At 40.6% G+C, this 26,925-nt stretch overlaps 1 protein-coding gene across 3 annotated transcripts; it reads right to left on the reverse strand.

Annotated features, from left to right (window-relative positions):
• Positions 1-355: 355 nt before the first annotated feature.
• CILK1 (ciliogenesis associated kinase 1) lies at positions 356-26,919 on the reverse strand. Of its 3 annotated transcripts, none has more exons than XM_056487773.1 (14): positions 26,507-26,919; positions 20,945-21,125; positions 19,016-19,070; positions 17,394-17,515; positions 16,000-16,079; positions 13,482-13,614; positions 12,893-13,064; positions 12,158-12,325; positions 9,646-9,942; positions 8,390-8,580; positions 7,716-7,870; positions 6,262-6,393; positions 4,445-4,558; positions 356-3,984 (listed from the first exon to the last, which is right to left on the reverse strand). In XM_056487773.1, the coding sequence occupies exons 2-14, from the start codon at positions 21,043-21,045 to the stop codon at positions 3,830-3,832; spliced, it is 1,875 nt and encodes a 624-aa protein (XP_056343748.1). In that variant the 5' UTR covers positions 21,046-21,125; positions 26,507-26,919; the 3' UTR covers positions 356-3,829. The 3 variants fall into 3 exon arrangements, with proteins under 3 accessions (XP_056343748.1, XP_056343747.1, XP_056343746.1); XM_056487772.1 differs by lacking the exon at positions 26,507-26,919 and adding an exon at positions 24,538-24,647; XM_056487771.1 differs by lacking the exon at positions 26,507-26,919 and adding an exon at positions 24,538-24,647 and having other exon boundaries at positions 20,945-21,204.
• Positions 26,920-26,925: the final 6 nt, after the last annotated feature.

The raw sequence follows: 26,925 nt of genomic DNA on the forward strand, positions 1-26,925 counted from the left end.
CAATTTTGAATAGAAGAAGAACAAGAACTTCCTGTGGAAAGGACCCACAACAATCTACGTCAGCTGCTTGTTCCCCTGAAGTGTTATGCATATTATAATTCAGTCTTGCATGTAGTTTCAGAGGAGCTGACATGGAAGGAAGTGTAAGTGATCAGTTTTACAGGGAGCTCGTAGTATTATTGCAGGAATTACATGCTTAGACTCAAACCATGTGGCCAGTGAATGTGCAGTGCCATTCCAAGGCGGCTTATTTAAAAAACTGAACCCCAACTGAAAAAAAAACAACCAAAGGCAAAAAGTGCTTTCTTTAAAAATTGAATGAAAGAGCAAGTCAGTCAGTCAGTCAGTCAGTCAGTACTTCTTCAAGGATAACTTTATTCTGGGCAGGACATTTGACACAAAATGAATGAAACAAGCATTTAGAATGTTTCTGAACAAAAACACTGAATAAACAAGAACCATTATTTCTCCCCATCTCAGAAAATTCTCCCCCCTTCTTCCATATTAAGTTCTAAGATGTTCTTTCAGTATGTTTTCCTCCTCACATTATGGAACATCCTCTTCATATCAACAGCCACATCAGGTACAGGAACACCATGGGAGTGGGTTTTCTGGCTTTTTTTTTCTTGCTAACATACTGGCACTTACACACTATTTTCTGGAAAATCTGGATTACAGGGGTGAATTAATCCACTGTCAGACTCCTTTATTATTACATGTTATGCCTAAGCCTGAGAAAACATAAACAGTACAATTCTAGAAACGTTTTCCACAAAGATGCTGCTAAATATTAAAGCACAATGTAGTAGGTTACGTATCATAAAGTCTCAGATATGCTGCTTGGCCAGATTTCAGTATATAAAAACCTCCATCTTTTCCATATCTGTATTGCACAGAGATAGAATGGTAAAATACATAAACTCAGCTCCAACCTGCTCAAAAAGAACTTTTCCAGCTTCAGTAAGAATTTGCTTGAGTGAAGGATACAGCCACTACATACAGCTAATTTTCTGTCTCACTTGATTCTGAATGTCAAGATTATTAGCCTCCCCCCCTCCTCCACCCCAAAAATAAAAGGCTTTAACTTAGGAAAGAAGGAGATACTGAAAAAAACCAAAATTAGTAGTACAACTTATTTTTCTAATCTTTTCACTGGACTGACTAAAGCCTGAACACTATAGTCAAAAGAATCACTGACAGTCTGATAAAGGTTCAGAGATTACAGGCCAGGCTCAAATTCATCCTGTGCTATTTGAATCTCACAGAGCCGTCCCTGTCCTTAGTGGAGAGACTCAGCTATCTCTCCAGAATGTTAGTATGTACCCAAATGCAACAGATTTCTTTTGACATGATTCTCACTCACCAGGGGTGAGTCACATCACAATAAAGGAGCTCACACTTAGGTATGATGAATCCAAGCCTTAGCTGCCTGCTCTCATGACTTGTCTCCTTCCAATAGTAGGAAGTCTGAGTGTACAGACCAGACTACTGAAATAGCCTACACGTAGGTCTAGGGATACTGGGACAGGTTCAGGGTGCTCATTCTTGAGACAAATTACCTGGTGATAAAATAAATTAAATGATATGTAGGCATAAATACAGGTATTTATTTCCACCAAGAGAAACAACTATCTTTCCAGTTCTAACACAAATATACATATTTCCTTTTTCACTTACCCACAGACACCCATCAGTGGGTGCTTTAGAAATCAAATGGCTGCTTTAGTGGTAAGCATTGGAACCACTACTGTGGTAAGCATTGGAACCACTACTGTGGAAGCAGTTAGGTATGGAGTTAGTACTTGCTATGCCCAGATAACAGAGCAGCAGGACACAGACGTCTTTGGCAAGTCTTACATGCACACTTTTGCTCTGTTTGTCTTGAACTGTCTTACTATGGGCTGAGCCCAAAAAAGCTAACAGTGATCAGAGCTCCCTGTGGTTCCCCCTGTAGCACTGAGCCAGCAGCCTATCCTAGGGTACAATTTCCTCAAAATCCCACGTTTGCCATGGGAAGCACCAAAAAGGTCAGAATCTGTTGTCAGTCTCAAGACCACAGCAGCTGCCCCATGTGTGCTGGCAGATCCCATGGAGAGGATCTCTCTGACACACAAGCCCTTCACTTCCTGCGAAATGGCTGGAAACAGAACTGTACCTGCTCTGATCCCTTTAGCCTGGATTTAAGTCTCATAAATAAATTTTCCTGAGCTAATCACACAATGAGCTCAGAAACATGAGCATTTCTGCACACTTCTGGAAGGAGATTCATTTTCTCAGCACACTTCAGCTTTGGCAGCACTGCTCCAGAACACACCTATGGAAGGTGCTCCCCCACAGGACTGAACAGTTTTATCTTTCTTCTGTATAAGGAGGTGCAGGAACAGACAAATGCTGACTGTGATCTAAAAGAATTTTCTGCTGATGGCTGGACTCTGGCACTCCTTTCCAGAGCAGAACTAAATCAGATTATGAGGCTACTTTCTTTTCTCTATAACTTGATATAAATCCTACTCTCCATAAACTGAGTTAAACTGCTCTTCTAAGAACTGTATCAATTTCAGTGAAATCAACCACAGTTTTACAACATTTCCTTAATAGGACCACATAAGATCCCATTTTTTCCTGTAGAGCCTCTGGGCCTAATTTATGGATGCTGACATATTCTTCAAATTGTAAATGAAGATGCATTGAGTGAAGAAGAACTGAGAATAAACATAAATAATGTTAGACTGGCTCATTTCCTCTGGATTGTTTTGGTTTTTTGGGTTTTTTTTCTTCCCTCAAGTGACTTAAAGCAGCAGTCATGAAAAAAAAAAAAAAAACAGTCATGAAAAGTAAGTCAGCTGCACAGATCTTGTTTCCTTAAACTATATTGCTGGCATATCATTCATATTTTGTTACTCTGAAAGCAATTTTATTAGTTGTATTAATTAATTGTTAATATGGTCTTTAATATGTCTTCAGATCTTACAACAAAAGAAAAAGAAGAAACATAATTTGTTTTTTCTCCTTAGAAATCATTAGACCATTACATGAATGTAACAGAGGTAGGTCTACATTCTATTTCATAGTGAACAATGCCAAAGAACAACTTTTAAGCAGGAAAAAGGAACACTGTGTCAGAAAACAGTTCTATAGAACAGTATTTACCCTTCACCAAACAACAGTCCTCAGATTTGGCAAATTTGAATAGCAGTCCAATATAAAACCTTTTAAACGCAAAAATAAATTAAAAAAAAGGTGCCTCCCACTATCTTTCAGCAGTCTCTCAGTGACTGCGAAGGAGAGTTTAGACTGTAAAGTCACTCACTCCTCTGATGTCAGTATGAAGAAATGAGCATAGGACAATAGAAGTGTGGCACTGAGACATGGCATCATTTGAAATTACATGGCCTGAATTAGCAAATAAACTTCAGAAAATGTCTAATGAATGCCCCTTCCTCAGTACTTCTCCCTCCCTGCAATATTGCACCACGTTTTTTTATCCACTTCTATAAAAAAGTTGAATAAAAAAGATAAATTTTTTAAAAGTTCATTATAAAAATTTGCTGTATAAAAATGCCAAATTCCCTAAGCCTTATATACAAAATGTATCACTTTTATGAAAATAACTGGACCCAAGTATATAACAAAACATTTTTATACAAAAAGTACAAGATTGCATTCAGATTAATCCAAATAAGTAAAAAAAAAAAAAAACAACTTCAAAATGTCTCATTCACGGAAGATCTGCTCCTTTTAAATGTACAGATATATAAACCAGTGTGAAATGGTCTCAGGTTGGCCACCATTTCCTGGGAAGCATGCAGTGGTCAGGGTGTCTCCCAGGTCACCGGTGAGCGCTGTACTTCGCAGACCAGTCAACGCGCCCATGGATCGGCTCCGCTGCCGGCGGGAGAGGCATTAACCTGGGCGAGCTTTTGGTAGGTGAGCTGAACGATGGCCATCCAAGAAGGGGTCTGACTGATGGCAGAGATGCAAAATCTGAAGGATAAAAAAGTCTGTGATATAAAGGTTCAGTGAGAGCTGTCTATACTGAGCAATAACTGAGTGCAGATCCAGATCATTACTACTTCAGGAAATAAGCCTCCTTTTTAAACAAAGTTTGCTGATATGAAACAACAGTGGATTCAATCCCTAAAACCTTAGCAGGCAAAGAGGATTTACACCACTGATATGACAAATGTGAATTCTGTGCCAGCTCTCACACCAACCTTTAGGAGCCATTGAAATAAGCTGTACATAAACCCACATATTTAATAAACAAAAGTAAACACAAATCCTTCTCCATATGAAGTTCTGCAAGGTTACACAAACAACACTTCCAGTCAGTCATATGTGACAAATAAAATAAAGCAAAGATAAGTGCAGTTCAGTGCTGCATACATACAGCATTACTGGAGTACTGACCAAGGGACCAAGAGAACTTTAGTACAGGACTTACCAGAAGATGGATCCACAACTGGTGCTAGCTGAACCCTCTGCCCAGCAGAACCTACTTCCTTCTTCAGAAATGAAGGGGCATAAGCACTCGTTAGACCACTTGATCCTATGGGCCCTGAAAGAAATGGCAAGTAACACCTGAACACAATGGATCTCCCATACTGTCAACAGGTGTGCCCTGAGGGATCAAGACCAACCCTGATCATGGACTGAACAAAATAAGAACTTAATTGAAGGCACTTGAAATCCACAGCTCCTATATATACACCTGCATTCAGGAGACTGTCAGTATCTGACTGCATTACAGATGAATAAAAAACAGGTACAAATTGTACCCTGTCAGGGAGAATGGCAATTCTCCCTGACATCTCAGCTTTTTCAAGACTTCTCAAAGGTTCCAGAACTCAGCATTTCAGTTGGAATTATCTTGCTTGACTTTCTCCAACTATGTGCTATGAATATATTGACTCTTGGTTTCTATGTACTGAGTCTGGGGCTTTGGTGCTACACAAAGCTGTTAGTGAAGCCTGTGAGAGCACAACTTAAAAATGTGGTACAGGTTCACATTTCAAATTTTGAAAGCCAACTACAAAACTTGTCCCTAAGATGAGCAGGAACAGATTTAACTGATCTGTAGGGTAAGCCACAGAAATGGAACAAAACAGTCTAGAGTTATAGCACAGAGGGACTCTAAACAAGATATCATGCACAGAACAGAGCCATCACACATGTGCCTCGGCTGTACTAGAGCAGTGGCAAAGCCTAATGTGGGAAATGATGGTAATAAAATAAAAAAAGACAAAAATCTAATGGCATCCTATGCTGTCACAAAAGAAGCAAACCTTCTAAAAGAGCCAGGAAGGAGACATGCTACACCTATAAAGGTTCTCATGTAGTTTAGCTGTTTACAGTGTCCTCCCATCTTGAAAGCTTAAAGAACAATTTTCTGATTAAATTACATCCAAAACTTCAAATTGTTGTTTTGTGCTTTTTTTTAACCCGAGTTTCTAGAGGCCCAAAATATTTTTTTGGGCCAAGACTCAACACAAACTTTGGCAATAAAACACTTTCAAAACACCATATGCATAAGAAGTATGGCACTGCAGAACTGTATCACATGAAAACCTGATGCCAGGGTTTAGAAAGGAAATACACAGATACAGTCTAAAAACATCAACATGTTATATCTGATAAAAACTCATGTAAAAGTCTACAAATTAATTACCTCAACTCAAACAACAGTGATTAAATACCTGAAATACCAAATGCCAAAAAAAAACCTGGAGAAGAAAAATGGAAGTTTTGCTTTTTGTATGAATTTTTTAAACTATAATTATGACATTATTTTTAACAACATCAATTGAAAGACATAATGATAGATCTTCTTTTCTTAATTCGTGTAACAAGAGTGGTATGTATGGCTAGTTCAAGTTTATACCAGCTTCCTCTTGTAATGACAGCCATTTATGCACCAGGTGGACTAATATAAATTTGAAACCAGAAAATATGACTTAAAGAAATTGAAGATGGAAACTGAAAACGAGATGAAGTATTTCAGGTTGAACAGACCTAAGCTGTCCAGCCTTCTATGTATGGGGTACTTCAGACCTGTGAGGATTAATTAGAAGAAATTGCTATATTTCAGTTAAAGGCAGTGTCCCAAAGAAGACACCTATTTTAACACATAGATAAGACAGAGTTAGCAGGTATCTTGGGAGCTGACAACGTTTTGGAAATGGATGACTCCAAAATACACTAGTGGAGAATTGCACAGACATGACTTATTATCATTTCTCAGGAGTCTTAAGAACACCTTACCTGAATTCATCCTGTTGGTAGTGCTTCCTCCCAAACCGAAAGTTTTCCCAGACAAACCAGAACTGGGCCACTGATTAGATGGAACAGGCTCTTTGCTTGAAGCGGAGACTATGTTATTCCTGGTGCTTATTCCTATATTACAAAAATGCAAAAATTACTTCACTAAGATCCCTGCTGCCGCACAGGCCTACATTTATTCCACCTGATGCACAGTCTTAGAGCAGATATCTGGTTCAACTTAACCAAAACCTCTCCCTCTCACTAACTCTCTTGAGTCACCCTCCAACCCATCATAATACAGGAATGCTGTAACTATAGCCACAAGCTCTAATCCTGTGAACATCACAATGTAAGGTAGTTCCACTAGCTTCAATGGCTGCTCATATCACAAGACAGGATCCTTACATCAAGGCCATGAATATTCTCATGTCACAGAAAGTGAACCTTGCTATGTACATGAAATCTGTGCTTCCTATAAAAGCCTAACAGCAACAAGATAACCTGAGAGGCAATAATGGAATTCTGTTTCTCATAGTACTGTACTCTTCTTTGGTGTCTCTACTGAAACCTCAGACTATGCAAACACTTTGCACTACAGTTCCGATGAGACCTATTATTTGTATTTAGATGCCATTTTTAAGATCCCATTTTTAAGCAGGATACCTAACATTCAAGGATGCACTCACAATTTATGATATGGCTAAAGCAGTCTTGGGATCAATGTGTTTTACAATCTCCTCTAGTAAAACAAGTTTTAGCTACCAAAACTCTGAGACAATGTGAAAGTCAATTATTTCAGGAAAAAAAGACTAGAGTTTGCTATCATAATACCTTCTAGTTTACTTAATTTTGAAGAAGTAGTAATACAAATGACTAAATAGCTAACACTACCTTTATGAACAGAAATTATGAGAAAGAATATGCTTAAATTAATCTCATTTTAAGTACTGGCAGACAGCGTGTCTGCCTCCTGTACTTCATCCTACCCCAGCAGTGGTGTCAGATAGCAGAGTTTATCATGAAGACAGGCATGCAATTCTCTATAGACATGGATCTGCACTTTACTTAACTCCAAACTACAGCAAAGCATAATCCCGCTACTAGTCTGCCTATTGTTCATGGCGTTATATGCTCCATGAGGTAAACACATGGCACTTTTTTCCAGTCTAGAAGACCAGTCTTTTTAGGGAGACATTTTCTAATGCACTTCCAAGTATAAGAGTATCCATCAGGAGGAAGAAGTACCAACAGTCCTGTCCCCTTGTTTGTAAGCAGCACTTCTCAGAATGTAGTTTGTGTCATGGCCATTTACATTAGGAAAGCTCTTTCTGTCCTCATGTTATTTCAGCAGCAGCCCCCCTCCACACGTTAAAAGGATAAGAGGTAATGTACCAATGACTATTTCATACTCCTGTTGGAATTGCAGAAAGAAGAAAAAAGTATTTTTTACTAACCAGGTCGATACCTAGAATGGTTTAAGTAGTGTTGCTTTGCTGCAGAAACTCGCAATGTGGGAGTGTCCTGCCGCAAAAAGGTCGCATGGGAAGTTCGTGCACTGCTGCCAGAGCCTACAGCATCCAAAGGCTTCAGGTCCAAAATGCTTTCAAATCTGCAATTCAAAAATTGGTACATACAGTCCAACTCTTTCAGCACCATGTTTATTCACAGCTGACTTTCTCAACTCCACCCCATCACCAGGAATCATTTCCTTACAATGTGTTTGCTACATCAGTCAGCAGGGAATATTATCAACTCAAAGTCATACAAGCGACCCTGAAAATCAGAGTTGTGCTTCTAGTTCCCTTATATACTGCTTTTAAAGTTTTTATAAATTGCTGAGTAAGTTTCTCTTCTGTACACCATCCATGGAAACTGCAGCTTAGACTTGTCCAAAACAGTTTATATGTGTGGAATATGTCAAAATGGTCCATGTGCAAAATCGAAAGTATATAGTCAAAAAACTAACCTGGAGAGACTTAAGCCAGTTATCATTTTCAATGGGGGAACACAAAATTATATAGATATACATTTCTAGATACAAAGAAAGCATGAAGAGCAACATTACTAAGACAGAGGAAAAGGTCAAAGAAATAGACCAAATAGCACATACACACAATAAACAACTTGCCTACAAAGAGGTTCATCATTCTGCTTCTTCTTGTTTTTCAAGTCCACTCTCATGATGGAAGAGCTGAAATCAAGGTCTTCCAAGTCATCCCAGTCTTCAGAACTCTTAACTGTCCTGGGAAGATGACCCCATCTTCGCCTAGGTTTTGGTTTAAGTTCACTGCTTATATTCTCACACCCAGCAGATGTTTTCTGTTATAAAGATTGAAAAGAAACAAACTCTCATGCTTAGACCACAAATTAGGTGACAGGAACACAGAGGACTTTTTTTCCTCTATCTCAAAGAGTAATAATAGTAGTAGAACTATAACAACACAGTCTTCAACTTCCATTAAACATGCTTAAGAACACAATCTGTAGCCCGCTGATATTATTATGCATTGTCTGCATTTTGTCCAGTAATAAAGCATCTTGAACTGACAGAAGAAGAAATTTCTTGGGTCTCAATTCCCATTCTATTCATGTTTCAGTAGGCACTCCCAAACCATTACCTTACACTCAATTTTTACCCAAGTTGGGAGTATAAAACTACATAAACACTTATGTTTCCACAAGCCTGTGTCTACACATTTAATTTTTTTTTTTTTTTCTCTTGCAAGACAGCACAGGTACAAATTGTGCCCCTTCAGTCATGCAGGCTCAGCAGTACATTTTGACTTTGTGTGACACTGGGCAGTACAGACCCTGCTTACAACTGACCCTGTAGCAGCAGCATTTGCACTGTCTGCTCTCATCACCTACTTTAGAATCCAGTCGCCTCATCAGCAGACAGAAAGGGTACATTCTCATGCTGCAAGAATAATCTGTTTCCATGTCCAATATGGAAGACCAAAGGGACTATTATTCCCAGTCAATAAATAGGATGCCTTAAATGGATGAAGGCAATAGTCTCCTTTCCCTCATTTCAATACTAGTTAGCTTAATAGTTTTCTCTCTAGCATCAATCTCATTAATATTTTGAACACTGTACATCCTTTTTACTCATATGACATCAGAGTCACCCTGTAAGTGGTGCTTTACAACAAAGGGAAGCACAAAATGGCTCTAAAACGAGAAATTGACTTGCTTGTTTTACAGCAACTGGATTTAGATTTCAATAGAGGAACTTTCAGTTTCTAGAAGAAAGTTGGAATGTTAGAACCATTTCTTAGTTCCAGTCACTGTCTTGTGTAGTACAAGAACCTTGAAAGAGAACAAGAAACACATGGGAAAAAGGCAGTATATCAGAAAGCTATCTTAAGCTAGATTGACCTTTACCTGCTGAGGAACCTTATTGTGAAGCGCAGGCAGAAGAACCTGGTTAGACTTGTCCTCCTGTAAGTAGTTACTGTGCTCAGTCCCAGAGTTGTCTGTCTTACACGCGTACACCACGCGCTGAGAAGACTGGCTTTGTTGAAAAGGCCTTGATGAAATTCGGGCATGAGGTTTCGGAGGGGGCTGTGCTGGAGGGACAGGCTTAATATGCAGAGATGATTTATTATGCAGTTCCTTTTGCTTTCCCAGCTCCTGAATGCCCAGGGCATGCCCAACCTGGAAGTATGAATAGCGAAGTGCCTAAAGAGTAATAAAGACATTAGGCTTAGAAAAACATGAAGTTTTTGATTTACTCTAGTCCTATGTGTCAGTACATGTTTCATTTCCTTTTTTTTCTGGGGTAGGAAACAGCAGAAGACCCATCTCTCAACACTAGATTCTAGTGAGCAAAATTCACTTCAAAAAAATAGTGGAGAAGTTTCAAGACATAGAGTTATCAAATCCTCTGTGGACTAGTACAGAACAAAAGGTTCTGCAGAGTTCAGATAGCTAAACAGGTATATGGCATCTATAGGCATGTTTCATTACATGCTGTCTCTTCATGTGCATGTGGAAACACATCCCCCCATCATTACAGATTCAGCAAGCAAAACTCAGTGAACCAAAGAGACATCCCATCTCTTCCATTCTCCATTCCTGAGACTGAATTAAGTGAAAGAAATACAACCCTTATGGAAATTAGCCTCTACATTTTCTGACAAGTTAGTAAAGTCAGTTAATAAAAGTACTTTTACCCTGCCTTACAACTAATCAGGAAGTTGTCAGTAAAGGAAATTAATCTATCTTGCTGTTTCAGGCATACTCATCTTCCCCTCACAAAGACTTCTTACTGCAAAAAGCTTTCATGAGCTCAGATTCCTCATTCTATTTGTCCTTTATTGTAAAACATTTATTAATGCTCTTAAAACTGTTACAGTCAGTGTTTTTCTTATTCTTCACTACCCTTGAGAGTTCCTAATCTATTTCACTTTTAAACTGTTTTAATTAAATTTCAAGCTTTTTACTGCAATTTGTACTGAAGGCCTAATTAAATCACAAAGGTTCAGCTATGGCCCTTGAAGACAAGTGCCAGATCTGAACCCAGAATCACATCTGTTTTCCAAAAGGTACCCAGCTCATTGTATTAGTTGAGTACTACCTGAAAACAGTGGCTACCACCACTATGTGTGCAATACTGATGACCTGGGCAATGCTTATGTACAGGATGTTGGAATGGATCTGCAATGCACTTGAGGCTGCCCAGCAAAAGTAAGCCTCATCCAGGCAACACTGGGCTGGAGGAAGAGAGAGTGGGGTGGACTGACAGTGGGCTGAAAGGCCAGGCCCAAAGGATAGCAACTGGTGGAACAAAGTCTTGGTTGGAGGCTAGGACCATCTGTGTTCCCCAGAGGTCAATAGTGGAGCAAATACTGTTGCAACACCTCCATTAATAATGTCACTGGTGGTGCAGAGTGCACCCTCAGCAAGTCTGCTGATGTGACAAGTGGAAGGAGGGGCTGACACGCTAGTTGGCTGTGCTGCCACCCTGCGAGACCTTGGCAGGCTGGGGAAATGGGCTGACAGGAACCTCATCAAGTTAACAAGGATAAATACCAATACCTGGAAAGGAATAACCAGATGCACCAGTACATGCTGGGGTCAACTACCTGGAAAGCAGCTTTGCAGGAAAGGACCTGGTAGACACCAAGTTGAACATGGAAGGGCTACCAAATACACCATTGCTGCAAATAAGACTAACTCCTGGGCTGCCTGAACAGGAGTGCTGCCAGCAAATCAAGAGGGGTGATCTTTCCCCTCTGTTCAGCACAGATGAGGCCGTGCCTGGACTGCTGTGTCCAGTTTTGGCCTCTCCAGCAGAAGAGAGATGGACATAGTGGAGAGTCCAGCAAAGCACCACAATGGTGATTAAGGGACTGGATCATCTCCCATATGAGCAAAAACAGAGAGCTGGGACTGTTCAGCCTGGAGAAGAGAAGGTTATTGAGGATCTTACCAAAGTATGCAAAAAAACCTAAGGTGAAGTGCAAAGAAGATTGAATCTCTTTTCAGTGACTATGGGCACAAACTGAAACACAGGAAGCTCCTTCTGAATATCAAGAAACACTTTTTCACTCTGACAGTAACAGAGCACTGGCACAGGTTGCCTAGGGCAAGGTGGCTGAACCAGATTCCAGTCATTCTGTGGCACGGCAGTGAAAGAACAGCATTACAGTCTTCAGCTATACATCCTACCTTCACACTACTGCTATTCAGTGACTGGATTATGCTTAACTCAAGCAGCTGATGTTTCATGCAAAAGACTTGACAACACTCTCTTAATTACCCTCCTTTTCTTGGAAATTTTTCTTGGATTCTCCTCCCTTCTAAAAACTGCACCCTGAGCAACTGCTAAATGACTGTTCCTTGCAGCAAAAGAAAAAAATCACAAGCAGAGAAAAAGAAAACAAAATCCAACCTGACTAGCTGTTGGCCGCTTTTTGGGGTCCCACTGCAGCATGTCTCTCATGAGCTGCACCGCCTCACTGCTAGCATTAGGTATGAGAGTTTTCAGGTTGTTAGGTACACACTGAGGCCAGCGAAAATTCATGGAAGCTGAAAGTTGGTAGCCTTCAGGCCAGTCATTCTGGAAGAGTGAGATTTCCAAACACAAAAAAAATTCAGCTGTAAAGTATCACTGCCTAAGAACACTAGCACATAATCTATCAGTAAAGACCGTAGACCATGTCCAGCTAACTCTGGTCTTATATTGAGAATTTCATTAAAAATCTTCACCTCACATCTCTGGTGAGAGGTGAGTCTTGCTATATATCTGACAGAGTCATGGCACAAAAGGAATCAGGGAATAGGGATCTTGCCATGATCCCTATTTTTAGTCTCTTAAACCATAGGTTTATATGCAATGTGTAAGAAAAATTAAATTCCCACTTAATGAAACCACAGTCTAAGGACTTTGTTTGCAGTGCAGGGGTCAATTTCTCCTCTTTGTGTCAGCTTTTATAGCATAATTACTGCACAGAAATGCTTACTGAACAGAAAATAAGTTTTAATTTAGTTTATTATATCTGACATCATTATCATAAATTAACAGTAAGTGGGAAGATTTTTTTTCTTAATGCTTACTGCTACTGTGGCATTGTATATTGCAGAACAACTCCCAGATTACTGTAGTCTGGAATATCACTTCAGTTACCTTTTTTGGCGTCCCTAAGACTTGGCAAATTTTGAATATAGTATCAATTTCACTGGCGCCTGGGAAGAGAGGCCTCAGCGTGTAAACTTCTGCCATTATGCAACCGACAGCCCAAATATCTATTGGAGAACTATAGCAGGTGGATCTCAGAAGTACTTCAGGAGCCCTGTACCTGTAGAGGAAAGGAAGAAAAGGAAATCCCAACAATCTACAGAATTCAAACATACATGAAATCACTCACCTCTTCATTCTTTGCTATTAAGAGCAAACATTCCTTAAAAACTTCCCTCTCCTCTCCTGTATGCAGACTTTTTTTGATTAAAACTACTTAAGCTTCTGCAAACTCTCTTACACTTTCCTGACACACAGCAACCCTGGCATGCTCCCACCTGCCTTACCACACTCCCACTCTGCTATCTGTAAACTGTCTTGCACTAACTAAAGCTTTTCAAATTACACCAAACTTAAATGAAAGTTTCATAACAAGGAGGCATTAAAAGTAGTATAACAATCAGCACAAATTCAGTACTGTAATACCTTCAAGTGTTGATTGCAAGTTTCTATAATGTAGGTGAGTACTAGCACTTACCATCTTGTGGATACATAATCAGTGTAAGGAGGTCGAGATCGGATCTCTCGGGCTAAGCCAAAATCTGCAATTTTCACAAGTTCTGGTCCCATGCAAAGCAAATTTTCGGGTTTCAAGTCCCTGTGAAAGAACCCTGAAATGCAAATGAAATATTGATGTGGATTGCAATGCCACTTCACAGCTGTATCACTTATTTTCCAACTGGATTGTTTTGCTTTAGTTCTTAGCGCTGAAGCTGGAACAGCACCACACAGACATCAAAGTCTTATGTGATCAGCAGAGCTGATCAGTACAGTGTTGTTCAGTGAGATTGTGAAGAACACTATATACAAGTTGGCTATCTTGTAACAGTTCAGAGCATTTATTCAGACAGCTTTCAAGTGACACTTCTGTAACATAAAAAAAAAATTTCCACCATTTTAAAGCTAGTTTCATTCTAATTGGAAACTGTGCAATAAAGTTATCAGTTACATAAAATGTTATTGTAAACAGAATATGAATTAAAATGAGGGGATTTTTTGCACTTTGAACTTTTTAAATCTGCGAACATAATCTGCAAGCACTCAGCTACTCAACACCATGTCAGAGGACATCAGTTTATTTTCTTAGTGCTCCTTGCATCCAGTAAAAACTGATCATGAATGAATGTTTGGCCAGAGCTCTTTTAATACAAATGAGAGAAGAGGGCTGGTATAGCACTGACTACTGTCTCTGAACTCTGCTTCCATGCTTAGCCCAGAAATCTTGTCCTTACTCTTCTTTCTTGCAAGCATCTGAACCATCATTCCTAAATACAGCTCCCTCTGTAGTACCTAACTGAAGCTCTCCCAGCTCCTTTTCAGAGACTCCAATATGCTTACTTTTTCCATGGCTTTGAATACGGTCCCACAGAGAATGGACTGAACATGGACATAGAATGTGTCTACATTGCCCAGTATAACTAGATTAGCTTTTTTTTGTTAGATTAATGTATAACAGCACTGAAGACTTAGTGCTGTAGGTATCTAACTAGGAGACTGCATCCTCCTAAGAATGTTGAGTTGATATCCTGGTGCTGGCTTGAAGTACTGATTCTTTGGGAAAGGTATCAGGCAAAGCAATCAAGGCTGCCCTTAGCATTTCATATAATCACTTCTGTATTTTGTTGCACAGACATGCACCAACAGAATGCTTGTGAGGCAATTTATTTCATGACAAACTTCAAAAAAAGCAATCCATAGTGTACTCAAATATAAAAAGATGCTTAAAGAGTTTGGATGGACAAAGATAGTAAGAAGTTTACTTAACAAGCATTTCTATGCCACACAGAAGGAGAACAGAGAAATACAGAGAGGGAAAAATGTTAATGTGATTTTTTTGCAAAACTGTTGCAGAGAGAATCTTGGGACACTCATTTTTACACTGTGAGCCACATATCATCACAACCATCCTGTTGGGCTTGCCAAACATTTCCAGGTGTTCTCAACTATGATTTGCAACATCTTGGCAGAAATACAAATCTAATGTGACAGCAGGTTAGTGAAAAGGACAGTTTTGACATAAAACTGTTCAGTCTTCACAGCTATAGTAAGTTATATAGCAATAAAAGCTGTTCTGAAAGGCTGTGATCCATTTGACAATTTATTGGAAAAAGCTGGCTTAGATTTTTGCAGATCAATCATAATATTTTTCTGTTTTTACATATTATGTATGTCACCAAAACAGATGGGAATTTATGGTTAGGTTTCAGCTGAGTATCCAAGCCCCATTAGAAGAGTGAATAAAGTCACTAGCTGGAAAATATTTTGCAAAACACACTTAAATGTGTTCTTCAAGTGAACTGTATTACTGGTCTTTGTAAGCATTTCACTTCCAGGACCTGGGCCACTGATGTCAGTTCAGAAAAGGGTTATCTCTTCTGATAACCCAGAGAGCTGCCCAGCAACAGACCCTACAGCGTATCTAGCAGAATTGCAAAGGTCAGCAAAAAACTGTGAAGAAATTTTTGTTAAAAAAAGGTCGTTTGAGATTTTTTTATTAGTTAAAGAGGTCTTGTTACTACTGGCTGGTACATCAGCTCTAGCTTTTATCATTGTTGGAAATATTAGCTGGAAGCCCTTGCAACAAAAGCTGCTTGTCACTTTATTACTTTAAATGTATCTTATAGACAATGTGTATTTTATTCAGGTATCTGTGTTTACCTTAAGGAAAGAGTAATTTCTTTATTCTCAGCCTCAGGGGACCTTTAAATCTATCAAGAAATGTATTCATTAACATCCAAAGAGTTTGAGAGTGGCCAGCTGCCACACTGACAAAGTGGAAATCTACAAAAAAAGAACTGAGCAAACCTCCAGAATGAAGTACTAGGCAACTTTAAAATACAGGTGTTTTCAGTAATCTGAATCTCTCATACAAGCCATTCTTTTGATCATTCCTTCTACTAAAGTTATTAATGTAATTGATTGTGTATTAATCAGAAAACTTACACAAACACTGCCTGTCTCTAATTCAGAATGTTTATAGTTAAAACATAACCTACCATGCTTATGAATAAATGCAAGCCCTTGCAGGATCTGATACATAATATTCCTAACTGTAGACTCAGGGAACAGTTTGTTTCTGTGGAATAAAAGGGAAGAAATAAATATTAATTATAAAATTCATATATTAGCTTATGCTGTCTAACAAACCAAAGATAAAAGGTAGCAAAGACAAAAAAAACTGCTAGTCAGCTTTTTTTTTTTTTTTATTTGCCTACTATCTTTTCTAGCTACATAAGAAATTTGTATTTCTCCTACAGTCCCTTGGCACAAAACTGCCCATTTAACTAAGAATTAAGGAAATAAATCACATTCTTAAAGGTTTGTTAAACTTGTTAAACATGAGTAAGTCAATGTCTAACAAGTCCATGGCCTAGCTAAACTGTAGAGAGCATGATGCGAAGCATACTTTTAGAGACATCTGGACTTTTTGTTTTCATAAGGTAGGATATCATGCATTTCTGTGAAATTCTCAAAGATAGTTGGTTTCTGTTATAGACTAGAATAATTTCTTCAAAGTTCATTATTTCATATAATATATATCCATATATATAATTATACATAATTATATATTCATATATATGCGCCCAATTAAATTACAGTTTACTATACCTGTGCACACATAGTAAGCATTTTTATTCTTAAAAAGGTATTTTATGAGGCATTTACATAGATATATTATAACAATAACCTTACTTCGTTAAATCAAGGAAGATTATTGTAATCTGCCAGGCTGAAACTATGGCCCATAGACAGAAAGAATTCAAAGCCAGAAATTTTGTCCTTAGTTATCCTCCGGTGGATGTTATCATGGCCCAAAGGCTAAAATTAAGACTTTACTAATGCTCCAGCAAATATCAAAAGGCTAGATTTTATTCAGAATGCTGACAAATCAAACAAGCAGTCTTTGGTCATGTCAGTTCACACTGCAAAAAAATGTAATTTCTGGAAGCAATCCAAAATTTGATACCTCTTGATTACTGTTCCAATTACTTTTAATTTATTCATTTATTTGAGGAAGCCAGAAAAGAAGAGGTGGTGATACCACTGTCTTATAAAAAAGCACCATTGGAGTACTTAGAAATCAGAAGTTCTAGGTCCAATACTTCCTTATTGTGAGGACTGTTAAAATCCCACAATTCCTGCCTCTCAAGAGAACACCCTACTCCCCCTACCACACTAATCTGGGACAAGACACTGGAAACTCTCACTAGACTGGCTGGGATATGCTCAAAGGTGACAGTCACAGTTCCTACTGCAGTCTGCAGCTTTAAGCTATAGTGATCCAAGCCTAAACAAATGATCCAAAATCCTTTGAACTGTATCAAGGGTGTTAAAAGTGTATTAAAACAATAAGTAACTTATATCAGGAATGGGCGATGCTGTTACATACCTCTCTTTCATTAACTGATAAAGATTTTCCTTCATGTATTCAAACACAAAATACAGATGATCGTTTTCCCTGATAACTTCTTTCAGCTTTACCACATTGGCATGGTTTAATTTCTTCAAAGACTAGAAACAGAAAATACAAACAGGATTTTATAAGGGTCTTAATATAATGAAGTAGGAGAAAAAAAAATTATTTCACTGTTGCAGAAGAATTAACTTCAAAACCTCTTTAGTGTCTTAAATAATCAGACAGCTCCGGGAACAAAGACCAGATCTCCAAGTATTACCACATACATATACAATCTATGCAGCAATTTAATATGCTGGTCATTCAAAAGCCAGCTATCTGCTATCACTGTAAGCACTAGAACAATTGCATTTTCTCTGTAAGAAACCTCCTAATGGCAGAATTCACACTCTTCTTGCACGTGCACTGGCCACAGTCAGGTTAGTGTCAAGACTAAAAGGAAAGTCTTCCTTGGTATTGTTGGATTAACCTTTGCGAGCAGCTGAGCTTGTTCAGCCCTCCAAGTGGGATGGGGAAAATAATCAGAAGGGCAGAAAGTGAGACAACTGATAGGCTGAGATACAGTTTAATGGGTAAAGAAAAAGTCAAGCATGCAAGCAAGGCAAAGTAAGGAATTCATTCATTCCTTTCCATGGGCAGGCAGGTGCTCAGCCACTTCCAGTACAGTAGGGCTCCATCACACATAATGGCTACTTGGAAATCAAATGCCATCACTCTGAAGGTCTTCTACTTCCTTCTCCTTCCCTCAGCTTTTGCTGCTCAGCACAATGTCACATGGGATGTCCCTTTGGTCAGCTGTCCCAGCTATGTCCCCTCCCAGCTTTTTGCCCACCTTCAGCCCACTCACTTCCCTGGCTCACTGTCAGGGAAGCATGAAAAACAGAGAAGGGCTGAGGCTGTGAAAGCAGTGCTCAACAAGTAACTAAAACATGCCTGTGTTGTCAGGACTGTTTTGGTCAGAAATCCAAAACACAGACCCATAGAAGCTGCTACGAAGAAAACTAACTCTACCCTAGTCAAAACTAGCAAACTTGGGTCTTCCTTCTTTTCTTTTTAGATTTGCAGTGTATCTGATGTCCATTTTTACATGGTACCATAAGAAAAATTACCTAGATTTCCTGCTTGTTTTCAGTACTGACTATGAATTAAGGAGGTCCTTAGAGCTTACCCCCAGTGTTTTGTCAGCGTCAGAATTTCATGCTAAATGTCTGTCCCCAGGCCAACTATAGGTAAACAACTGCACATACAAAAGTTCATGCTGCACAAAGAGCATGTGTTACCAAGCTCTGAAAAAACAAACACCAACCAGGTGTTGTGACAGGAATGCTCTCACTCATACACCCCTGACTGCAGAGAGAGAGCAGCTCCCTACAGCCAAGAAATTTTTGTAAAGCTACAGAATTTCAATAAGCATTTTTATAAGACTACCGACACTCCCTTCCAATGCAGAGTCAGGAAACAGAACTGTAATGTCATATGCTACAGCTCACTTTGGGAGTAATGTTTTGACACAAGAGCTGTAAAACATTTCATGTTACCCCCAAATGCGACAGTGATTGTCTAATTTGGAGTCAACCATTGAATAAAACAAGTACCTTAACCTCTCGAAGGTTCATGCACTCCTCCCAGGAATAAAACTTTCTCTTCATTCTACAAAAGTAGAGGGGAAAATAATGACTAATGTATTGAAAATATCAGCTGTTCTTGGAACCACAAGTCTCTGCATCTTAAAAATTCAGTTCTTCCATCAAAATGCAGAATGTTAGCCCTTTGTCAAAAACCTTTACAGTCAAGTTGATTTACCAGAATACACACACAAATAGAATTACAGTCAAATAATAATTATTATTACACAGGATTGCATTTTTCTGTATATATATGTTGTTGAAAATAATTCAGAGCCTTCAGCAAGCCCAGGCATGCTGTGTTTTTTTTTTTTTGTTTTTTTTTTTCTGGTATAACAATGTGGTGGACAGTTTAACTGGCAAAAAAGAACAAGGGTAGTTTTGACAGTTATGAACAACTCAGAGTAAGGTTCTGAAACAAATCAGATGAAGAGCCAATCACTTTACTGGGTCACCAATTTCATCATATTCTCCTTGCCCCTCTTCTCTGTATTTTGATTTCTCTTAAATTTTAGTACCTTGCTGTATTTCCACATTTTCCTTTGTCCATTGCTCCCCATGTTTCTTCTTCCCTTGCAAGGTGCATCTATCATGCCACCAGCTTTTCTGATCCTGCTTTCCCCTTCAAGCTTATAAGCAGCTCTGCTCTAACAGAAACAAACTGTGTGGCATTCTCCTAAGCCATACTGTAACTCTGAACACATTATTTGTGTGCATACACATTTTGATTACCACTCTGTTCTTTGAGATGTAACTCGAGGCATTAGGAACCAAAAGGATGAAGGCTCACAGAGATGCACACAGAACATTACAGATTAAAACTCACAAAAATGCCCAGCTGTGCAGAGTCTGGATTTCAGAGGGAGTTAGGTACTCTCTGAAGACCTGAACATTTGCCCTTAATGGTAATACAGTATTATTTATTATTGTAGCAAGTTTCCAGTTTGAAATAAGCTGTTAAAAAATAGAGTACTTACAGAATAGTTTAAGAACTACAACCCATTCATGTCATGAAGGGGTCTGGATTTTTTTTTTTTTGACAGTGCAGTGTTTTTGCAGTTACTGTCCTGTGCACTCATTTACTGGGCCACTTTTGTTTTTAACAAAGGACCGGCATTAACACCTAAGCTAAAAGAATACTTCCGGCTTGTTCTGATTTTTCTGAGTTTTTCCCATATTGCAAACTGAAAATTAAAGGTACTTCTAGCAAGGTCTGATACAGGCAAAATACCCTCAGCATAGGGGATTTAGAAAGTTGATAAAGCCAGCTATTGACTGCTCATACAAAACAGCATTGTACTGAAAGCTCTTTTGACAAGTTGGTCCCTTGTCATGGTCAGTATTTCAGGAAGGTGCCTGCAATGCTTTACAGCTGTCTCTCACCATAGCTAGCACAAATAAGCCATTTACAAACTAAGGTCACTGTTGAAGGAGAAGAGAAAATCAAATCAATTTCTCAAGGAATTTCAATAAAATCTTTAGCTGAAAAGACCAATATATAATAGCATAAAAGATACAGATAATGGACAATGAGATCACTTGTGTTAATTATCACTGCAGTATTAATATCCCATATACAAAAAAATACATTCCATGTAAGCAGCAGCACAAGGGCCATAGATTCCAAAGCAGCATGGCAGAATACTCTAAATAATAAAACACATGTTCTATGCACGTAGCAGCAAAGTGGTGTTACACAATGTCTATATATCTCACCCTCTTTATGTCCTGCTGAGGCTTTGGAAGATACAAGGAACTTTTCATGCTGCCCAAATACAACTCCATATTAAAAAGCTGTACAGCATGTGATGTACTCAAATCGGCATGACCAAGTTGATGTGGATGTCAAAAGGAAAAACCTGGACAATGCATTATTAAGTAATGTATAAAAACACTTACTTCTTAATGGCTATTAGCTCTCCAGATTCAACGCTTCTCCCTAAAAGAACAGAGCCGTAGGTCCCATCACCAAGCTGTCTGATAGTTTTGTACCTATTCATGATGAGGATACTTTAGCCGCAAGTGCATTTCAGTCCCTGGCGTTTCCTGTTTGCTCTCCTCCGAGTGTAACCAGTTCTTTCTGTGGCAGCATAAATATAGAGCACTCAGGACAGTGTGAACAGTTGCAGGAATCATGTTTTCAAGACTTAGCCTTTGGTCTGAAAGCACAGAACACAATCATTTGATTTCTGTACCCTTGTGAGATTGCTTGTTTCCAGACTCCACTCTCCTCCAAGAGAACAGTCCCTGTCAGCCATACACAAACACTCATCCTGCTCTCTCACCAGGAAGGGCCAGTCTGTATATGGATGTGACTGGATGTAATCCCCAAAGCCACTCCTATACTAAAGCTAAAGGTACCTTCCAGCAAGCCTGCAGGCAGCCCTGATTGGAGACACTATTGCTAAAGTCACAGGATGAAGTCTCACAGCCTGGAGAAAACAGTCTGCTACCAGAAAAAAAAAAAAATGAAGTTTTACAATACAACTGGGGAGATCTGTTCTAGTAGAATTTTTAGGCATGTAAGTCACCATCTTACAAGTCACACTGCCATCAGTTAAACCAATATCCTGAATTTCCATATGGTCCTATGTGAGAGAGCATAGCTATATGCATTTCTTTAAACAAAGTGTGCAGAGGAAGAGTATTACACTCTTGTCAGGTAAGACCAAATATATTTCACTACAGTAACTGAATCAGCATGAATCAGTCTCTAGAAGTAGCAGCTACATCAGATTATCTATCTGATCTTTTGTTGTGCATTGGAAGGCACCTTAAAAATCACCCAGTTCCACCCCCTGTGCCATGGGGCTCAGACACCTTCCACTACCTAGGTTGCTCAAAGCCTGACACAGTCATGCCCATCCAGGGATGGGGCATCCATTCAAATAATCTCTGCTGGATAATAAAGCAAAAAACTTCTTGTTTCTAGTTTAATGTAACTGTTGCTGGTATTTCCTCCCCTATAGTTTAGGAAAAAAAATGTAAGCTATTCTATGTAAACTAACCATACATTTGAAATAAAACAGAATTCCCCTAAAATGAAGGTTTGGTCACTGCATTCTGTTATTCTTTACCTTTAAAAAGACAACAATACTTATGGCTTGTGACTTTTGCCTTCTGTAACATGTATTTTAGCTACATTTCCACAATTTTCCTTTGTGGTAGCCTTCTATCTCCCTTACTTCACAAAGCCCTATTATGATCTTAGAAGTAATGTGACCACGTTGCTGGAACTCTGAAGTGACATCAATGCAGAGTCACAATCCTGTAGATGCAAGTTGTTGTGAACATCCTTTATTTTCTGTCTTCTAAGCCAGGAAATCTGAAGTTAAAAGACCATTTGACAATTCACCCCTTGTGCAGCATGCCTCTAAATCTATCTCAGACACTGGATAGTGTCTCAGGCAGGAGGAACTGCCATCTAGCAGTACCTGTTTCTTTCCACACAGTCACTAAAACAGAGAACCAGGACTGAGCACCTTACAGATCTAATCCCACATCTTGTACTACTTGCCAAGGAACACAGAGTCTGTCTGTAGTCTGTCTGTCAGCAGTTTGGAGCACCAGCTCCTTTTTGACTGGTTTTCAGGTTGTGCACCTGAATAGCAGAAAGCTATGTTCAGTGGTCTGCATCCAGGTTATAAAGCTTTAACCTGCTTACTCCAACAGGTCAGTGACCAGATGGCAACTCAGAAGCCTTTGTTTGAAATTTTGTTGCCAAGGTTCTGAATAATGACAACTTCTTGCATATTCTCCGAGTCTGAAGATCTAAAATTAATAAATATCCAAACGATTTTATACAGTAATTTCAAATCAATAGAGATGGGACTTGTGGACGTTTCATGCATATACTGACCTGACAACAGAGATCTGAAACTGTGATCCTAACAGCTGTGATGTCTTAAAATTCACATACTCCTATGCTGTCCCAGAATTACCATTCAAATATCCCTTTCAGGGAACTGTGACTGAAAAGTGGAGGAGCACCCTTCCCTCATATTTTATAACCACAGCAAAACTAAAGATATTTAACACTACTAGCAATAATCACCAATGACAGACTGTTTGTCTGATGTTTCTTGAACAGATGAAGTGGTGAACCTAATTGCTTATTCCTTACTGAGGATACTAATTTTCACTAAACTTGTATGAAGCTATCTTTGCAATTTCACCTCTGGTGTCAAATGTGACCAAAACAGACTAATTTAAATATTTTTGAGGAATAAAAGTGAGAAGAGCAAAAAAATCCAAAAAACCAACAAAAAACCCCAAACATACAAAAAAACAAACTCCAAAAAACAACAAAACCCCCAAATCCAAAACCAAACAAAAAACCAAAACACCAAAAAAACAACTCCCACCCAAATCAAACCTCCAAAAAATAAACACCCCCCCCCCCAACAATGAATGAAACCAAAACCAACAACAATAAAAAAGATAAAATACCAAACCAGTCAGAAACCACTTATTTCAGTGAGGAATGCATGTTAAAAAACTGTGCCAGGATGCAGAGAAGTTAACCCAGCTCCCATGGAAGCACAGCCCACCTGTATGAAAACCCACTGACAAAAACTAAATTATGTGTTCTCTGGTTAACTCAATCAGCATCATTTCTTGTTGAACTTAGTAAGGTTGTTTTAAAAATTTACTTTAGTAGGCCTTCAGACTGTTCTGCCTGAGTCCCACTGAAATCACTGTAAAAGAGCATGAGTCTCTTTACAGCTACAGCACTACAACATGGATCATCCAAGCTAAAAATAATATCTACATAAATTCACATCGTTAGAGGATGTAAATACAAGCTGTAAAAATATCTTGAAGTAAAAAGTGTGTTGATACTAAAGAGTAAAATGTAAACTCCTTATTTTCACCATGCTTTAACACCGTGTTCAGACTTTACCTCACCCATACACTTTTTTCCCCGCAGAAATCAGTTACAAGGCCTTTTAACACCAAGGCTTATTCAAGTTATGGAGAGTACTTTCTGACTAAGTGCAACTCCAACCTACTATTCTGCTTATAAACCCTTCAAATGCGTATTCACTCCTGTTTGAAGCGCTGAAGCACCGAGAACTGAAAGTGAAACTGGCTCACAGCTGAGAAACGCAGTCAGTAAACAAACAGCATGTGCCTTTTGAAACTTGGTAGTGCGCTGCGGCAACTACTCGAAGGTATTACTAGGAGAGAGTAGTGAAAAGGAGCGGTTCAAAGCCGTGGGTGTGCCTGGGTGCGGTCCCAGCGGCCGCCGCGTTTGTTACGCAGGGCTGTTTGTTACACAGGGGGTGCCCCAAGAGCTGCGCACCAAGGCGGGGACAGAGCTGCGATGGCGGGCCCGCCGCTCAGGCCACGTCTCGGCTCCTGCCCGGCCTTCGCGCTGAGGCGGGGCCCGATCCCCAGCCTCAGCCCGTGTACAACACCCGACTGCTCCCGCTCCTCGCTGTACGGGATCGCGGGTCCCCCGGCCCTACCCGTGCCCATGCGGGACTCACCGCGGACGCGTCTCCCCGGCCCGGCCCGGCCGGCGCACAGGCCCGGAATGGCGGCGCCGCGGCCCCGCCGCCCCGCGGAGCGGCTGCGGCCCAGAGCGGCGCCGCGCGGGCCTCGCTCGGCCCATGGCGCGGCCCCGGCCCCCGCCCCGCCCGGCCCGGCCCCCGCGCCCCCGGCCCGGCGGGGCTCCCCGCGGGGGGACAGCGCCCCACGACTGCCGCCGGGGAGCCGCGCCGGGCCCCTCGCAGAGGGGCTCTGAGCTGGAACTCAACGAGAAAAAAAACCAGACCATCTGTGGAGCATCTCTCTTAGGAGACGGCGGGAGCTGAGCCTGTTCAATCTGGGGAAAACAGGGAGCGGATTTCGCTAATGTGTAGAAATATCTCCAAGGTGGGTCCCAATAAGATGGTGCCTAACTCTTTTCATCTGTGCCCAGGGGCAGCATGAGAAGTAATAGCCACAAACTGAAACACCTGAGGTTCCATTAACCATGAGGAAGAACTTCTTTACATTGAGGCTGGCAGAACACCGGGACAGGTTGCCTAGGCAGGTCGTGGAGTCTCCTTCTCCAGACACATTTAAAACCCTGGAGATGTTCCTGTGAACAAGCTCTAGGTGACCCTGCCTTGGCAGGGGGGTTGGTCTAGATGACTTCCTGAGGTCCTTACCAACCCAAACAGTTCTGTGGTTCTGTGAAAACAAAACCTAGCCGAACAAAGAAACCCCACAATGATGATGGGCCTCTCTCACATATCAGAGAGGAGTTTAAACAACAAAACTACAATACCAAACTGTGAACAAATGGGAAAGATTTCGACATTTTAAGTGCTGCTAGGTGGGCCTGTGCCTTCCTCACCCAAGCACCAGCAGCTCAGGCTGGCTCTGACAGGGTCAACCTAAAACGGAATGGGAAGGGCAGAAAAAGGAAAAGAAAGAACAAAAAATTATTCTAAAACAATTGATTATCAGGACTGTAATAGTGATTCAGGAAGTGTCAACTTCTTTTTACACTTCATCCCTTAGGTTTTGAAAGTAAAGCATAGAGTTAATTCCCAGGGTTTGGAAAGACAGGATGAGCTGGTGCTGTAATTCAGTACAGTATAGGACAAGACAATCATTTATTAAAACAAGTGTGGGGAAAAACAAAGCTCTGGGTGCCTCCCCCAAGCCCATCTAGTCAGAAGCTAATCTTTATATTTACATGAATATATAATAAAGATGCAAATTGCCTCCAAAACAGACAGGCATGATTCTCAGTGAAGCCAGGAGGAGCAGCGTACACTTACATAAGATTTCTGCTTTAAGCTACCCATATTACATCCCACGTGCACGATCACAATTAGCACTCAGGCCAGCAACCACAGGACACCGTTTTTCTGTTGTTACAGGCAAGGCTTCTTCACTCCCAAATGAATCACAGAATTATTTGGATTTGAAGTGACCTTAAAAATCATCTAGTTTCAACCACCCTGCCATGGGCAGGGACACCTTTCGCTACACCAGGTTGTTCAGACCCCCAACCCAAACTGGCCTTGAACACTGGAGGGGATGGGGGATCCACAGCTTCTCAGGGCAACCTGTGCCGGTGCCTCACCACACTCACAGGATATAAGTTTTTACTAATATATAATGATTAATGTCTAAGAAGAGGCACACCCAGGTAGGAGAAAAGCAGCTATGCCTCCGACTCCAAACGAGAAGCAGCACTAATGATACCCAGCTGTAGCCATGAGCACCCCATCTCAAAACCTCCGGCGGTCATGCTGACACCAGCATGGCAGCAGCACCCGATCCCCCCGCTCCCCACCACCTCCGCCTGCCCGCTCAGGATCGGCGCCCGGCCTGTCGGGCAGCCCCCTGCCTCTCTCCTCTCCACAGAGCAGCTCTACAGTCGCTGACCCGAAACCCGCTGCCGGCTCCCACAGCCCCTGCATCCCCACTCCTGCTCCCGCCGCCCGAGCCTGAGCTCACCTGCCCCTCCAGAGAAGCCACGCGCCTCCTCATCCTCCTCCTGAAAACCCTCAGGGCAGCAGACATGCACAAAGGTTCACAGATCCATACACACTGGTTTTCTTCTGGAACAAAAAGACTGTGATTAGCTTTAAAAAAAATAGGTTTAGTCCAATTTTAGAAAGCCTGATGAGGCGTGTGCTGACAGCAGGTTACTGAACTGGACGAGCAAATGACCAGGGCCACGAGATTCAATGGCCTCGGCACCGCTGTTATCTCCACAGCCGCAGCACTGAGCGCTCTCCCGTTACCCCGTCGGCGATTCGGCTGCGACAGGGTCCCGGCCTGGCCGCAGTCACCGCAGAAATCGCGGCGCCCGGACATCGCCGCTTTACCTCGGCTCCCGCCCCTGGGATCGCGCCTGCCGGGATTCCCACTCA

This window comes from Oenanthe melanoleuca, chromosome 3 (assembly GCF_029582105.1).
Source record: "Oenanthe melanoleuca isolate GR-GAL-2019-014 chromosome 3, OMel1.0, whole genome shotgun sequence".
NCBI classification, from domain to species: domain Eukaryota; kingdom Metazoa; phylum Chordata; class Aves; order Passeriformes; family Muscicapidae; genus Oenanthe; species Oenanthe melanoleuca.

Bases quoted from the DNA above. Each gene is read 5' to 3' on its own strand.
- CILK1 (XM_056487773.1), bottom strand. From the start codon at position 21,045: ATGAATAGGTACAAAACTATCAGACAGCTTGGTGATGGGACCTACGGC. The intron at 12,326-12,892 runs GTAACTGAAGTG...TCACTCTTCCAG, and splicing joins TCTTAGGGACGCCAAAAAAG to AATGACTGGCCTGAAGGCTA. The intron at 6,394-7,715 runs GTTAGTAAAAAA...TTTGTAATATAG, and splicing joins CCATTCTAGGTATCGACCTG to GAATAAGCACCAGGAATAAC.